Below are 16,267 nucleotides of genomic sequence, written 5' to 3'. Positions count from 1 at the left end.
TTCAGCCATGTTCATTAATAGAATAAACTCTGCTAACAGAAGTGCTTCTTTGCTAGCACAGCTGTATATACTCTGGGTTGGTGTTGAAGTAGCTTTATTAATTTAGGACAAGACTTTTTGCAGCTCCTTTTTGATGTATCTTTGCTAGAAAAATTTAATAGCACAGCTATATGGTAACCATTAAGTTTAGGCCTTGTATTAACTACTGTAGTTTTCCACGATGACTTCTTGAATTACTGAAGTTTAATTCTGACTGGTAACAGCTGCCAGTAGCACTGTCTTTCATTCCTGCTCATTACTAGGAGGCTATGATAATATCCTATCCAATATGACTCAATATTCACATTAAGTGATAAATGGAGATATGAGACAAATACAGGGCTTTAACCTATGTGCACCGTAATTAAATTTGGTGACTTCTGACTTGAGTAATTCTAGTTGTTTTGTAATTTAATTGGTCCACTTGTATTAATGACCTTTTCTTTAGGTGAGGCTAACTCTTGACCATTTGAATCTGTAGATCCAGAGGCATTACTACATGGGCAACCAAGCTCTGAAGGTCTTTGCAGCAAAAGATGATGCGGTAAGGTAAACTGAAGTGTAATGCTGAATGTATTCTGCTGCAGAACAAAAAAGAATAGTGATGCTTGAGATTGTCCTTTCTGTGTTAATAAATACTTTTAATGCAACTTACAGAAATGTCTTATTCCATTGCCCAGTAGGTTAAAAAGAAGTTGGATTAAACCCCAAATGAATACAGTATCTCATGAATAATGAAAAACTGGTAGATATTATGTTTGAGCAAGGTTGTGAAGAACCTGAAATTGGTGCTGAAGTCAATTCTCATGCAGAGCAACAGTGTTCCCTGTCACTGTGTTATTTAGAACAGACCTTCAAAGAACTGGAGGTAAAAAGCTCACTGTGGAGCTCTAATATGTTCCTTTAAGGGACTTTCCTCCCTTTCACTATCTCATGCAAAACCTCTGAGAGTTCTTCACACCTGGTGAAAAAGGTGAAATGTGCTGAATCTAAAGTTGGCTCAGCTTTGAATGGATCCACTATCGTGATGAGATTTGACCTTTCTGTTTCTTTGATTTATGAACATGAAAAAATGCTTGTGTTAAAGTTATAGCTGAAATGGAAACTAGTCTTGACTAAATCAATGCTGTTGAATTCCCTGTGAAAGATGTATTTCATGATTAAGAACTTGCATGATTTTTTAGACTTCTTTTTTCCCTCCAGAATGCAGCAGTTGCTTTTTCTGCACTTGTTCGTGCATTGGATGAGTTGAAAGTGGTGGCTGTAGTGCGCTATGCTTATGATAGAAGATGCTATCCACAAATTGGAGTAGCTTTTCCATATATTAAAGATACATATGAGGTAATTCTTCTCTCTTACCCTTCTGCAGAGAGACCCAGAAGCAACACAGTATGTCAGAACTTTTGCAGCATATGTTTCCCCTGATCTTTCTTACGAGAGACTATTGAAAGAGCTAAATATGTATAGCATGGCTGAGCAGTCACGGAGGTGGGGGAGGACACCACAATCTTCAGACTTTTGAAGGGTATAAACATAAAAGATGGAAAGGAATTATTTAGGGTGGTATGAACTGGAGGAGGTAATTGAATAAAGAAAAAATGAGGCAGAGAAATGTTAAAAAAACCAAATCCAGCTTTTGACTTTGGAATACAGTAAGATGTGATAAAAACTCCCAAAGCGCCGATATATTGGATATTTAAAGCATGGATAATTGGAACTCTGCACGATAAAAAGGGATCAGATGGGTGGGGAGGTCTTTATTCCACAAGCAGAAAAATCGAGTGTAGCCATCACTATGTTATAAAATACAATGCTGTGTTTTATTCTGATTCAAATTGTGTTGCTCTGTACATATTTTAAGTGTTTTGATGTGCACAGACATTACCTCTTCAGATTTTTCTTAGGTTTTAGATTACCCTGACATGGCACTCTGGGGATACAGTTTTTTTTTTCTTCAGGCTCAATTGTTTTTTCTTTCCTCTTGCACAGTGTCTCATCTATGTGCAGCTACCCTATATGGAAGACCTAAGACAATATGTATTTACATCCTTGAAAAACAGTAAAAAATGCATTCCTACAGGTAAGACATTTGCTGGTCAAGAAACCTGATTGTTGTCTTCTAACTCTTTTAGAGCATCTTAGAATATTTGGCTCACCAATGAAAGCATAAGTTCTGTTGTTATTTTGGCTTAGGAAAACACCCAGGTATTTGGGCATCCGTTATGGTGATGTCATCTTGAAGTGTAAATGTGTATTAAAGCTTTGGCACTTCAGGTGCAGGCTGAGCAGACCTATGTTTGCAGGCAGTGTTTGAGCTGTCCTGTTAAATGACAGCATTGTGAGTCTCACAGGCTCCTGTGATAGAGAGCTGCGATTAGTCCTCTGTATCCTTTGATCTTTGAACTCATTTGTGGGAGTAAATGGCCAAACCTTGTGGGATCTGCAGTGTGTGATTAGCTAGCTAGAATTAGAACAGAGGCAGCTGGTCCTGTAGTCATTTGCAGTATGGCCTGTTAATATAATGTACAAAGGCAAAGACAGTATTTTCTGTGGAGTGTTATTAAACCGTGTGCTTATTGGTGTCCAGCTTGAGATGGATGGCATCTTTAGAGAACATGCAGCTACACGAAACTTGACTTGCTGTTCTGAGAGTTTTGCACAGCAATGAGTCTTAAGTGGATGTAATTTAAAATCCACTCCTGCTTCTTTCATTTGTTATGAGATGCATTGAATGGGCACCTGCACGTCAGGGTATATTTAGCATGCTGGTTTGTTTCTATAGCTGTTTCTGTTTTCTTGCCTGTAACCAGCAGTTTGATAACAAATCTAAAACCTGTCTTAGCAAAGCAGTAGCTGGCTATTGTGAACTGTGTTAATTTGCAATCATAACTTTAAAAATTTATATTATGCCATTTAGTTTTGCAAACCAACTGTTATCCTTATTTTCTAAGTGGCCTATAAACCTTCTGTTGCAAATGAAAACATCTTGGAAAAGAAGAAAAGCTAAAGCAGAAAGGCAACAATAATTGAGGTCGTGGGGGAAAAGAAAAGTCTTTATGACTTTACACTGTAGTCCTTAAATAAAGCAGGGGTTTATTATCCATAATGTGTCCATTATCCATATTCTTTATTGGCACATCCATAGCTGCAGTGTGTTCTGTGGCATGTAAAGACTGGGTGAAAATCTTGTATTGTGAAGCAAATCTTCATTTATAAATTGTTTCAAGAAATGCATCCATCTGCAAGTGTATTTAATCTTCCTTTGTATGTAATTGCTGCCTTAGTGGATCAGCTATCTGCTGTTGACTCACTGATTGATTCTATGAATTTGGTTCATGAAGATGGAGAAACTTTTGAGGATCTATTTAAGCCCAGCAAAATTCCAAACCCTCATTTTCAGAGATTATATCAGGTGAGATGAACTATATGGTATTTTTTAAAAACTTTTTTTCTTAAGACTTTTCAGCCTTCTGTCTTTCTTTGATTCACGTTGGAAAGATCTGCATTGTGAGAATGCAGATACAAATCTCTGGCATTAAAATATGTGGTAACTGGTGATTTCTGTGTTGTCCCTGACACAGATGTATCTTTAAAATTTCTAGTTTCCAGGAAGCAAGGGAAATTATACCTGTGCTGAGGTGTCCACAACAGCATCAGTGATATTCACAGGCACATAGACTAGGCAAGTTAAAACTTGCCTCTCAACACTGCATTGTAGACATAGATTCAGTCTTCAGCTTTTGGACAAAGAGAAAAATTGGCTGAAAATTTGGGATATCTTCAGCTTCTCATTCTGTGTCCCATGACTTTTCTGTGCAGTGTTGCATCTAGCAGTGTTCCAAACCAGGTCAGTCTGAGGTGAACTGGATCAGTAATAAATGGTTATTAACATTGTTGACATTTAAAATGTTCTGTTGGGGCGTCTAAGCTGATGCACTTTACGAGCCAACAGAACAGTTCACACTTCCTGCAGTTATTATATCAAGCTGTCTCCATTTTGATTTGCATTCCTTTCATATCATGGAGACTTTCATTGCAACTGTGAGGATGAGAGACTTAATTATGCATTGGAATTCAAGTGTTTAAAAAATGACGCAGCAAATTCAAAAATAAAGAAAATTATGTTGCAATTTAACCAACTGCAGAATTGTACTGTATGCAGAACCATGGAGATATATTGAATGTGTGATTCTGCTCTGAAAATTGACCAAAAGTGGTATTATGAACATGATTGCTATATCTCAGCAATTCCACATGATTTATTTCGGTTTACAAGTAGGAAGAAGATGTTTTTTTAAATTAAGAAAACTTACCCTAGCTTCCCAAAGCCTTGCTTCCTTAGTGTTGTTAAAATAACCAAAGGATCTGGAGGTCAGTGTGTGCTTCAGGAACACATGTAAGCCCACTGTCTTCAACCCTACTCTGATTGACACCTGAAGAACTCAGAGGTCTCATCAAGTTCTGCCAGTCATATTGACAAGACAGTGTGTAACTGAGTGCAAAACTGGATCACTTGGAGGTTATTGTAGGGCAAGAACTTAAAATGAGCTGACCTCTTCACAACTCTTATTTTTGGAAGGATTGTTAAGCTTGGATATTACAAAACTTGTGAATGAAGTACTTGGGGGATAGAATTTCCTCTGTTATATTGCTAGATAGAGTTTTGCATTCTTTTAGTTTAGTGAATGTCTTCTATTGGTGAAAGATTTTTTTTTAGGTGTGCTATTTGTCTTCTGAAACAGTGTGATGGTAGTGTTCCAGCACTTGAGTCAACTGCTGCTGGAAGAGGGTAACTGAGTAACTTGCCAATTTCCTTAGAGGATTATAGGATTTTGTAAGGGTGAGTGCTACTGGTAGAAAGAGCATTTACTGACTGAATGTATGGGGTAGGATGCAGTTTCTGTCCTTGCTGTTCAGAAAGCCCTAAACTGACAGTCCCCTTAGTGCTTTTGGCCACACTCAGCCCCATTTGTTTGTATGATTTAAAAATAGTTATTAATCTGTGTTAGTTGTTCTCTCCTTTGCTGTGAAGATATCCCAGATTCTTAGTATTTTGTTCTTAGGCAAAACAGCACTGCTGGTTCCTTAAGAACTGTGAGGAAAAATTCTGCATCATCTTTTGACTGTAGCCAGTAAGTGGATTGGGCTGAATAGAACCTATAAATGGTTTTGAAAAAGAACTCTGAAGAAAAGGATGAACTCCTACTTCATTTCCTTGCTTTGTTGCCTCATGAAGATATTTGGAATGATAAGTGACAAGAGCCAGAATTTAAACAAAAACATCAAGCTAAATTATATCTCTGGAAGTAGTTGTAGGCATCAGGAAATGACAGAGTGGGTGAGAAGTAGTTGTTAATGCTTGCTGGAGTGGAAGATGAGGAATATCCTATATCCAGACTTTCAACTTTTATTCCTTGCTTCCAGAAAAAATTAGGTGAACTTCTGCTGCTTTTGTAATGGTAGACTTCCAACATTATTGTTTAAGTTGTCCATCTTAAATACAGGGATTTGAATCACCTAAGATGTTTAGGGAATGCAGTGCATTTTATTTGTTAGCCAAATAAACAAATTGCTCAACAGTGGTGGTTCTGTTGGTGCATGTATGTCATTGCTTATCACAGAATTAATGGTGTGAAGCCCAGTTCATTACATCCATTGACCAGTATCTTGGTGTGACCCCTGTTCCTGAAAGCTGGCTGTGTCTCTAGAAGTGGAGATGTAAGAAATTAGGAAGAGCAATGAGGAGCTAGTGCCTTGGTGACAGCGTGCATGAATAGAACAGTCAGTGTGCAAGGCAGTGGCAGTGTGGGTTTCCTCTAGCTGTGAGGGTAGGAGTGATTCTTGCTGGACACAGAAGGAAGGGGGGGAAGCAAGGTTAAGAGGGATGGTGTTGGTTTAGAAACTCCAGGTTGTCTGTTTAACTTAGTCTCCATTTAGCATCTGAGTTTTGACAGTACCTGCCATCTCAGGTTTCAGATGTAGTCATCTACTTTAAAAACAGGTACGAGTGGATGCTGTGGCCTCTCAGTCTGCTCAGCTCCTGCAGCTGCACACATTAAGATGTCAGTCACAAAAGCCTGAAACACACAGCCATAACAGGGGACTTAGGTTGTTTTTGCTTTATGAGTTTAATTCAATTACCTAATTTTTTTTTTTATCACAAGAGCCATTACTGCAGCTTCCAGCAACATTTTTACTCTTTCAAAATAATGGTGCCTTAAATCATTACAAGTGCTTCCAAATCAGTAGCCTTGTACAACTGCCTCCTTTTGACAGTATGTTCTAATATGGACTGGAATGTTAATGGCAGCCTGAAAACACATCAGTGTTGATGTGTTCCATATTGGCAGATTTCCAGTATGAACAGGAGCTTTTATTTGCTTTGATTTTGTTTTTTTAATTAATGTCATGTCTGACAGCCAACAAGGGAGCAAATCTCTGTTGTATTCCTAGTTTACTGAATAGGTACCTCCGCATGGGTGTCTAATGCACCTAGTACCATGGGCATGGAAAAAAAAATTGTCTCCTTTGTATATCACATGTTTTGATGTGTTTGTGTGCATGCACTGGTATGTGTGTGTATTTGTAAATGCACATACCTCTCTACTGCTATCTCACACTTCACAAAATTGTAAAGATGTTTACTTTGTTTTCAAAACCTTCCATGGAATTTCTGTAGCCTGGCTCATTAACCTCGTATCTCCCCGTCTGCTTGACTCCGTGACTGTGTGCACTGACTCTACACTTGGGTGAAAAATCCTTCTCTGTAGCTCTCACCATCTGTCAGCTTTGTGCATCTGTCAGGCCCCTTCATTCCCTACTCCTTTCAAAGCTAGGTTCCAAACATGCATATATTCTGTGCCTCACCTGTGCACATGTAATATTCTCTCTTTCTATTTGCATTCTCTCTTAAGCTTGTGAATATTCCTCCTGTATGCATACTGAGTGTAATTGACCAAGAGGAAATTATTTCTTTGAGGGACATTAAAGTGTTACAATAACTGGAATGTGTGGTTGGGATAGATCTCATTTACTTAATTTTGAAGTGTATAGAAATCTCTCCCGTGGCACTGTTTTATAAGAGAACTGCTTTTTAAAGGTAGAGTGAAGCTAAAAATATGAACAGTTGCAGATGACTGTTTCATTCCTGGGATTTTTCTAATAATTTTCATAGCACTCATTCCAAGGAGTGTGGGAACACTGATCTGCATCAGCATTCTTGTTTAATATAATTAATAATGTCCTTAAACAATTGATCATAAACTTTCAGTCCATTGTGAGACAGAATATTTTTCAGCAATACAAAGATAGTGTGTTTAATATGGAAGATATTTTGCAGTTACCATATGGTAAGTTTTTAATACAATTGAAAGTTCTACTTTGCTCAGACTGTTTTGTTTCTTTCAGTGTTTGCAGCACAAGGCTTTTCACTCTGATAAGCCACTGCCACCAATAGAACAGCATCTTTTAGAAATGCTAGAGATGCCTTGTGTGGTAAGAGAAAGATGTCAGGCTCCTCTGGAAAGAGTAAAAGCACTTTTTCCCCTAAAGGAAGTTGGCAAGAAAAAAGAAGAGAAGACTGCACAAGACATCTTCAAAGACAAGTACGTTAGAAATGTATTATGGATTTTTTTGAAACTTTTTTTTTTACACTTCAGGTTGTTTTTGCTGGATGAATCAGACTCAGAATCTTTTGAACAGAAAATCAATGAGTTACACACTGGAAAAAATGCTGATAGATAGAGAATATTGTGGTGCCACAGAATGTCTGGAGTATCTTGTGAATAGTGGTGGTCATACTGTTGCAGTGCAGGACACAATAGGAACCAGTAAGTTCCTCATGTCTGGGGAGCCTGTACCTACTCATAGAAGTTCCTCATGTCTGTATTTGCTGTCACAGAATTACAAAATTTGTCAGATTGGAATGGACCCCACAGGAGGCTTCTTGGTCAACCTGTTGCTCAAAACCACCTGTGAGATCTAAGGAGGGATTCATACAGTCTGGCCTTGAAAACCTTCAGAGTTTGTGCATCCTTTCTGGGCAACCTGTTGCATTGCTTTTTGTCTCCTGGTCAGACAGTTTGTCCTAGAGGTGGTTATAAAAGAGTTCAAATAACACTAACAGGGGGTCTAATTTAGCTCAGAATAAATGCCATGGCTCTTTAAATTAGCCATGAAGTTGAGCCTTCCTTCTCAGCATGCTTGATTTAGGTAATTGTCTAGCTTTCATTTGGAATATCAAAAGAAAAGCAGTTTCATTATTATCTGCTGTGCAATTAATGTGGTTTTCTCCAAAAAAATCAAGCTGTTATAGACTCTTCCTGGAACAGCTATTGTTTGAACAGTTTTAAGACAGAGTATTTTTGTTGTTATTGAGTATACTGTGTTTAGTTTATTTGTGCTGCAGATAGGAAGAATAAATGCTAAATTGATACTGCAGTTTTACTGTCATCCCAGACAAATCAATTTGCATAAACAAAATCTGCTTCTGAGAAATTAATTTCTTGAAATCTATAATGTAACTAGTGGTCCCTGAGATGTTGGAGTGTTCTCAGTTAGCTCCTCTCTTTATTTTGTCATTTTTGGTTCAGTCCTTTCAGCACTAGGAATGGCATCTTTGAGGTGTTTTGAGCTCTTGCTTAGCTCTTGCTTTCCTCTGGGGTGGGTAGAGCCTCCTCAGCATCTTCTCTTTGGGAAGACATGACACAGGACTCCTCACTTTGCTGCTTGAGACTAATGACCACATTCCTCTCTACAGACTGGGAAGCACCTGGCTATTTTGTTGTTGTTACTGATTTCAGTGTATTCCTGTTGCCTTGGTGTGTCTGTAAATTCATACTGATTCAATTCTCTTTTCCTTACTCCATGCCCCAGTTTCTCTGGGTTTATGTACATATGTACATTTATATGTATGTCTTAAAAAGTGGTAGAGCCATTAAAGGCAAAAAACTGGGCTCAAACAAGCTAGAGAGAGAATTTAAACAAAAAGCAGTGACCCATTACTGTTAGTTGCTTTAAAATCCATCTTCCCAAAACCATCTGACAAGCAAGAAGGAAATCTATTTTCTTTAAAAACTGGTTTCCTTTAGAGGGGTGATAAAAGTAATTTAGATAGAAATTCATGTTGGGCATTAAAATTTTTTTTTCCTTAAAAAGCTGTAAAGGAAGTGAAAGAATACAGACTCAACTATGCAAAGAAGAATGAATGATAGTTAAGATTTTTTTAAATTGCAGAAAAATGGTATTGCTGTAGTAATGAATGGGACTGGTAGTATTTTATTATTGCTACAACAGCAGTCTTAACTGTATGTTTTTGTTCTGTGTTTGTGGAAGAGCTGAGATGATAGAATTTATTCACTGGATAAAGAAAAGTGCATCTTTGCAACAATGATTAAGGGAAATATTAAATAACAGAAGCACTTGCACAGGTTGCCCAGAGAGGTTGTGGGTGCCCCTTCCTGGCAGTGTTGAAGGCCAGGCTGAGTGGAGCTTTGGGCAGCCTGGTTTGGTGGGAGGTGTCCCTGCCCATGGCAGGGTGTAGGAAGTGGGTGATCTTTAAGGTTCCTTCCAACCCAAACCATTCTGTGATTCTAAAGGATATGGCTCTATGAGATTCAACTTATTAATACTAAGATGTAGGTTGCACTTAAGTATTTGAAAAAAGTTGTTTAAAAGATGTCTTAACCATTATTTTTGTTTTCTAAAACTGATTTGTATCTCCTGTCATCATATTGATCAGATTCTTCTTTGTTAATTTTTAAGATCTAATGGGACTAAAGCAGCATAATTGTAGGCATGATATCTTAATAGAAATTTCAGTATTCATTTGTATCACTTTTGCTTAAGATCTGTGTAGATTAAAAAAAATTCCAGTTATATAGAAAACATTTTACTTTTTCCTTCTTAGGTTGGCTGTGGAGAGGCTGTTATCTCATCCAGCTTTGTAGGATGTGAAAGGCTTCTATATTAATGTAGAAGTGGGTGTTTTAAATTAATCTTGTATTTTATTAATTTTTCTCAAATAGTAGTTGCACGTTTTGCAGTTTAAAAATACTGCTAATCAGTGCATATTCTAAATGTCAGATCCTTGGCTGGTATAAATGGCTATGGATTCATTAGTTTCTGCTGTGCTGCACTGATTAATGACAACTGTAGATTTGGTCCTAGGCTGTTAAATGCAGCATCATCATTTATTTTCTCCTTCCTCCAATCTCAAAGCATTTTGAATCAGTAAAAATAATGCAGGAAGAAAAAGAAGAAAATTGATTGCCATATACTTTTGGAGGAAAATATTCTAGAGGAGAATTTTTGTTGTTCTTTACACCTTTCATCAGACCATGTTAATATACAAGGTTTTTTGGTTCCAGTGGAGCTTCTAAACTCTCTGGTGTTGATAAGTATCAGTTTCTCTTTTTACAGAGAGACACACTGGATGTTCAAAACAATCAAGCAACTTGTTCAAGGTTAGCCAGAAAGTCAGCAGTGTTGAGAATGAAGCAAAGGTATCCTATCCTTGTCCTTAGGTATAGCTCAAGTCATCATTTCTCCCAGAGTGATAAGTAAGGTTATGCTGAATGACAGGAGTTGCTGAGGAGATGGGATTTCATTTTGGTAGTGACAAAATTAAGGGCAGAGAAGATTGCTGAAACAAAGTGAGATAGACAATGATTGTAAAGTAGGGGAGGAGTGTGCTACAGAAAGCAAAAAGGAAGATTCCACAAGTTCTTTCTAATAGTTGATTGCTTCTGTAACGTGCAATGCAGTTTTTGCTGTCAGTTCTAATCTTGTGGAATGAAAAGTGGCTCCTAGTCCAGGATCTCTGGCTTTGTCCCTACATCATCAAGGAGTTTCTTCTTTTCACAGGAGTAGAATTTTTCAGAAAAACTTGTTACTTTGTTTTGGGATTCCTTGAACACAAATCCTGCCCTTTGCGTTGCTGAGTAGCTTTCAGTCATTCTTAAATGGAAATCAATTCATCTGTGTCAGTAGCCTGACAGCATCTGATTTTCTTCCCCTTTTGTGATTATCTGGATTTTCCTCTGTTGCTGAGATATGCTCTAAAGTGTAGCATGTTACATATGAGAATTAAGTTCCTAGTTTGAATGTACACCTTGCTCTATGTTACCTGTAAGGACAAAGCAAGAATGTAGCCCAAAATCACAGTTAGCTTTTTAAAAACAAAAATAGTTTTTTGAAAGCATTTTGAGATGTAGCTTAAAATGTCCTAAGATAGTTCTGATCTGCTTAACTGGAGTTTGTCTAGCAGGTTTTAATAAATACAAGGTGGAAGTTTACAGAGCTCTCATGTGCTGATGGAGAATACTGGTCATTAGACTCAAAAGCCATTGTGTAAACAGGTTTGTATTAGCTGTAAATTCCAAGACAGGCTCTAGCAGGTAGTGATTGAACAGTAAATTAATGTCCTACTAAAATGGTACATTTTCGCTGACATTTCATGTTTAGAAAAAAAATCTAGTGAAAATACCAAATGTCATGTTATATACTGTAAATTGTCAAGGCTAACTCAACACAGAGATTCCAAATAAAATGTTTGGAGATATTCTGTATTTAGAAAGATGAAGAAGGTCTGTATAAGGAAATTTACACCTCAAATAAGCAGTAATAATCTCATACCTTCAACAAGTGATGCCTTTGCTGTATGTGAAGATGAAGTTCGATCTCTTTCTACTGTCTGGTTTGTGCAGCCCAATGGAAAAATAAGGCATGGTTAAGTGTTGATTTTGGACCAGTTATGTAATGAAGTTTAGTTCAGTGTATATTTCATTAATTTATTGACTCCCTAGTTAGTAGGCAGGACAGTCATCTTCAAGTGTTTATATTCATTTTTGTCTTTCTCATTTGCAGTGAAGATGAACCCAGCCTTAAGAAACCAAAAATTGAAGATGAGGAAGAGAGCTTTAGCCTTATGAAACTTGCTGAAGGCAATATCACCTCTGTAAGCATATTTTTACAAATCTGATTATCAAAGAGGAAGATTAATTCTCTAAGTCTATTGTAGTGAATACACAGAATTCCTGATAAAAGGAGACTTTATAGCTGAAACATGACTGGAAATACTGTCTACTTGTACATTTGAGACTCTGCTAGAGATTGTGAAGACAACTTTCTCTGCCCTTAGGCATGTGTTAACACAAGTTTCCATCAGTCGTGGATATTTTAGGACAAAATTCTCTCCTGGTGTTTAGAACTCTAAAAGGAAAGCCTGAGGATCTGAAGAAAACAAAATTGGAGCTCGCTGGTTGAATTTTGTTCTTGCTGTCTTTCATATCTTCTACAACATAGAAGTTGCCTCTGTGTAATTAATCAAAAGTATTGCTGTGATTTTAGACATTGTTCTCTGTATTAATTGGGGGTCTAAATCAGAAATTTGGTTTCATCTTGCTTCTAGATCTAACTTATAATTTTGTGGCTAGATGAAACCTATATCATAACTGTGCACCTTCCTTTATTTGATGTTTTCCTATTACAGAAAAATAATTAATATTGAGCTAACTTCTCTTGTTTTCAAATGTGCTGTTCTTTAAGGTTAATTTTGAAAAAAGCATTATTGATACCTACAAAAATATTTGAAGTCTAAAAAAATTTCAGTGTTCTGCACTTCTAATATAATTTTCTGATATTTCTTGAAAAGTGGCATTACTAGATCTTAAAGAAATACAGTGAGAGCAGGCAAACTTATTGCAAAGTCCATGAATTATTTTGGCAGCAAAGCATTAAAAAAAATAGGAGAATTGTGATTGCTGATAGGAAATTTTAAGCAATGTATGATTGTTGGGTTTTTTTCCCCTCAAGTTAATGCATCTGTTTTTCAGTGTTTATTTATATTTGACCTGGTTTTAGTTCCTTTGAAAGGTTTCTGCATTTACATGCCCATTTAGAGCGTTGGCTTTGAGATGTCAGACTCTGCTGGAAAGCTTAGATGATTTAAGTGCAAGCTTTTAATTTTGAGGTCCTATTGGAGTGGCACACCGCTGATTCTGTACCCATGTGCCTGGGAGCTCACACTCCTCAATAAGCATCTGGTGAGATTAGAAAGGTCTGAGAGGGCTGTGCTACAGAAGATCTCAAAGCTGAACTAGCAGATAACCTGAATTGTTGTGCTTCTGTCCTCTCAGCAGCAGAGAAGTGGCCAGCTTGTAACACTGCAGCAGAGTGAATTCATCTTGCTCATGTCATAGCCAACCTTTGCCAGGAGTACTGTGCATTAACACACTTTATAAGACTTGCATTTTTGAGTCTGAATGCAGAGAAGTACACAGTTTCTGTTTGCACATTAAAATAAAAAGAAATGTGAAGATTCTTGTTGTCTGACAAGAAGAAAGAGATGGATATTGGAAGGCAATTGAATTGGTTTTGTACTTTTTGTAGGTAGGCAGTGTTAACCCAGCAGAAGATTTCCGAATTCTGGTGAGGAAGAAAAATGCTGACTTCAAAGATGGTAAATACTTTTGTCTATCTTAATTATATTAGTAGCACTTTCAGAGTTCAATAAATGCAGTCCATTTGTCTAAACTTAAGTTTCTAGTGCAATGTGAGTTGCTCTGGAATTTACAGATTGGCTTGTAGTGCCGCTCAGCCAAGGAAGGTGTCATTTGTAATTCCCATGTTAATACTTGCCTTCCCCAATTAAAAGTCTCAGGTAGCTGTGTTTGGGTAAGAAGGCACTAGACAGGTTCACTGAGGCGCCTGAGCAACCCCTCAGGTGTTTCTAACAGAAGACCCCTTGGTATTCCCTGACTGCCTCATTCAGGATGAACCTCAGCTTCTCATTCTCAGGGTCTTTCTGCCCTGAAGTGGAGAGCTGTTGGGTCTGCGCAGTGTGAGAAACCTGTCTTATGTTGCCTGAACAATAAAGAGACTCTCATGCCTGGGACTTAAATCTTCACTTGCAAATGTCACTTCTTACTGCTTGTGAGTGAAAGAAAGCACAGGTGAATTCAGAGTGGAATAAGCAGGTAGTATTTGTAAACTGAAAGTTGAGAGAAGGCTCTGTGTGCACTGACTCATCTCAGAGATGAAGAAGAACACAAGGCACAGGTCAAGCACTGTCTTGCATGGCCTAAGTCTAAAAATGCCATGAAATTATCATTGGTTTGTATGGTATTTCCCTCCTGGAGTAGCTGTGCAGAGATATATGTAATCCAGAGGTGTCTTAAGAAGAATGCACAAGATGGACGGGGTCCTGTATCTCATAAAGGGTGATTTGAACGTAGTGGCAGGGTAAACCTGATCTGCCAAATAGCCATTAATGTCACATTCCATTTTTCAAAGAAAGATTTGCAGAGGTGCTTAGGTGAGGTACTGGGTATTTCAACAAGACCTTTAGTCCTTTTGGATGTAGTTTCAGGAGTGTGTTTATCAGTATATTGAGTTGTGATATGGCCTGTTAAAGCCTGCATAACTATTTCTCTCCAGAATTTCCAGGCCTGTAAGCCAGCTAGCTAGCTTTTTTGCATGTATTTTTCATTAGACCCAGAAGAAGTTATTTATTGAAAAAATATTAGGAGTTGTGTTCTTAAATCTCAGCTATATTAATATGCACTAAAAAAGCATTGTACAGTACATTAGAATACAGAAATTATGGAACAGTTGACTACTTTGTTACGGTGATAAATTTCATGTAGAAAAGCTCTAAGGCAGAAATAACTATAGTGATTATCCTTGAAGGTGGTTTAACTAGAAAGAGTGCTTAAATATGTCCTCTTGGTAGCTGTGCTGGAGATAAGTGCAGTACATGGTTGGAAGGTTCTGAAATTTTGAGCAATTTTCTTTTATTCTTTGTGATCTGCTCTGTAATGATAAGGTGTAGTTAAACAGAATATAGTGCAGTCACCCATTTAAAGGAGAGATAGAAGCCACTATAAATAAAAACATACTTTGCATATTATCTTTTGGGTAATCCTTTTTGTGCTTCAGAGCCTTTTAGGTGGCTTAACACATTGAACATTGCAGGCATGTTTTTAATGGCTTGCTATATTGCACTTTGGTTATGTAAATAGTAAATTCTGCCTTAAAACTATTCAGTGGTTCTAAGGGGTTTTTTGGTATAATTTTGTCATTTAATGATGAATTCTTTTTCCCTCTGCTGGAACATAAGAAATATAAAATTTCTTTGCAGAAAAGGATAATCTGTGGGATTCAAATACTTATTTGTAAAAAGGGTAGCATTTTATGTGTCAGGATGCAGACAGGAGAACTGCTAAGTTGCATTCTGTTTTTCTTTCTTGTATTAAAAAAACATCTGCTACAGTCTTCCTAACTGAATAGAGCTTACATTCACCTTTTAAAATAACAGCAGTCCTTTCGTTGGGAGGAGAAAGACCTTTCAACTGTTTGATTGGAGGTGGGTTGTTTTTTAGTAGATAGAGAAGTTGTAGCAGTAGGAAGAGTTGTACTTTAAATAGTGACACTACAGTTGCTTTTTAATTCAGCTGCAGGTTAATGGCACACCCACACCAAAATTATAAAGGTAGCAGTACCAGAGGATGGCAAGGTGATTATTTTTCTTGTTCTTCTGAAACAGCTTGTAGGAAGTCCTGATGGTGTATTTATCACTGAAAAGAGGTACCAGTATATTTCCTGCAGTGCCCTCACTGGGATGTGTTAATCAGTGTTTGTACCTTTCATAGCAGATGAAATCTTAAGTGGAAGCTAGTCTGTGTCTGATGCTGGGTGAGATCTTTGCCACTAATGCCTAAATAATATCTGCAGAAAATCAAAGATTTTCAGATGGGTAAGCGTCTTAGAGATAGGTTTTCTGGACTGGCAGCTCAGTTCCTGAAACAATAATCAACTTTGGCTTTACCTGAAAACTGTGTCCTTTATTAGTAGGGAGCTGCTTGGGGGTTACATAGTGAGGTTTGTTTGATGGTTTCAGCTTACTGGTTAATGCTGATGCTCATGTAACTAGAATTGTGTTCCCCTCTAGACATCCTTTCTTATTTGCATTCATGGCCAGAGAGATGTCATGTTATGCAGGTCTTATTTTGAGCAAGTCACAAGCGTAGAGTCATCACAAAGAGATGTCCCCTGATAACAGCTTCTGACGTTTTTGTCAATGACTGCACATAAAATAGATTAGTTTACCTGAGTAGAATCTAATTGTTGCCCCCAAGTGTGTACAATCAGTTTCTTCGTTGCTGTGGCTTCAGAGAAGGCTTCAGAAAATGCAGTCAGTGCTTGCCATCTTTGTAATGCCAAAGGAGTA

At 37.5% G+C, this 16,267-nt stretch overlaps 1 protein-coding gene across 1 annotated transcript in view; it reads left to right on the top strand.

The window, feature by feature from the left end:
• Positions 1-16,267, top strand: part of XRCC5 (X-ray repair cross complementing 5) — a 49,593-nt gene that overhangs the window by 18,896 nt on the left and 14,430 nt on the right. The window contains exons 10-16 of the mRNA XM_030952408.1: positions 521-583; positions 1,243-1,380; positions 2,029-2,119; positions 3,324-3,451; positions 7,447-7,643; positions 11,905-11,995; positions 13,429-13,498. Of these exons, the coding sequence (XP_030808268.1) occupies positions 521-583; positions 1,243-1,380; positions 2,029-2,119; positions 3,324-3,451; positions 7,447-7,643; positions 11,905-11,995; positions 13,429-13,498 (778 nt within the window). The remainder of the gene's footprint in view (positions 1-520; positions 584-1,242; positions 1,381-2,028; positions 2,120-3,323; positions 3,452-7,446; positions 7,644-11,904; positions 11,996-13,428; positions 13,499-16,267) is intronic.

The sequence above is a fragment of the Camarhynchus parvulus genome, chromosome 7 (genome assembly GCF_901933205.1).
Source record: "Camarhynchus parvulus chromosome 7, STF_HiC, whole genome shotgun sequence".
NCBI classification, from domain to species: domain Eukaryota; kingdom Metazoa; phylum Chordata; class Aves; order Passeriformes; family Thraupidae; genus Camarhynchus; species Camarhynchus parvulus.
The sequence above is the reverse complement of the archived record's forward strand: the minus strand, read 5'-3'. Positions and strand labels throughout refer to the sequence as shown.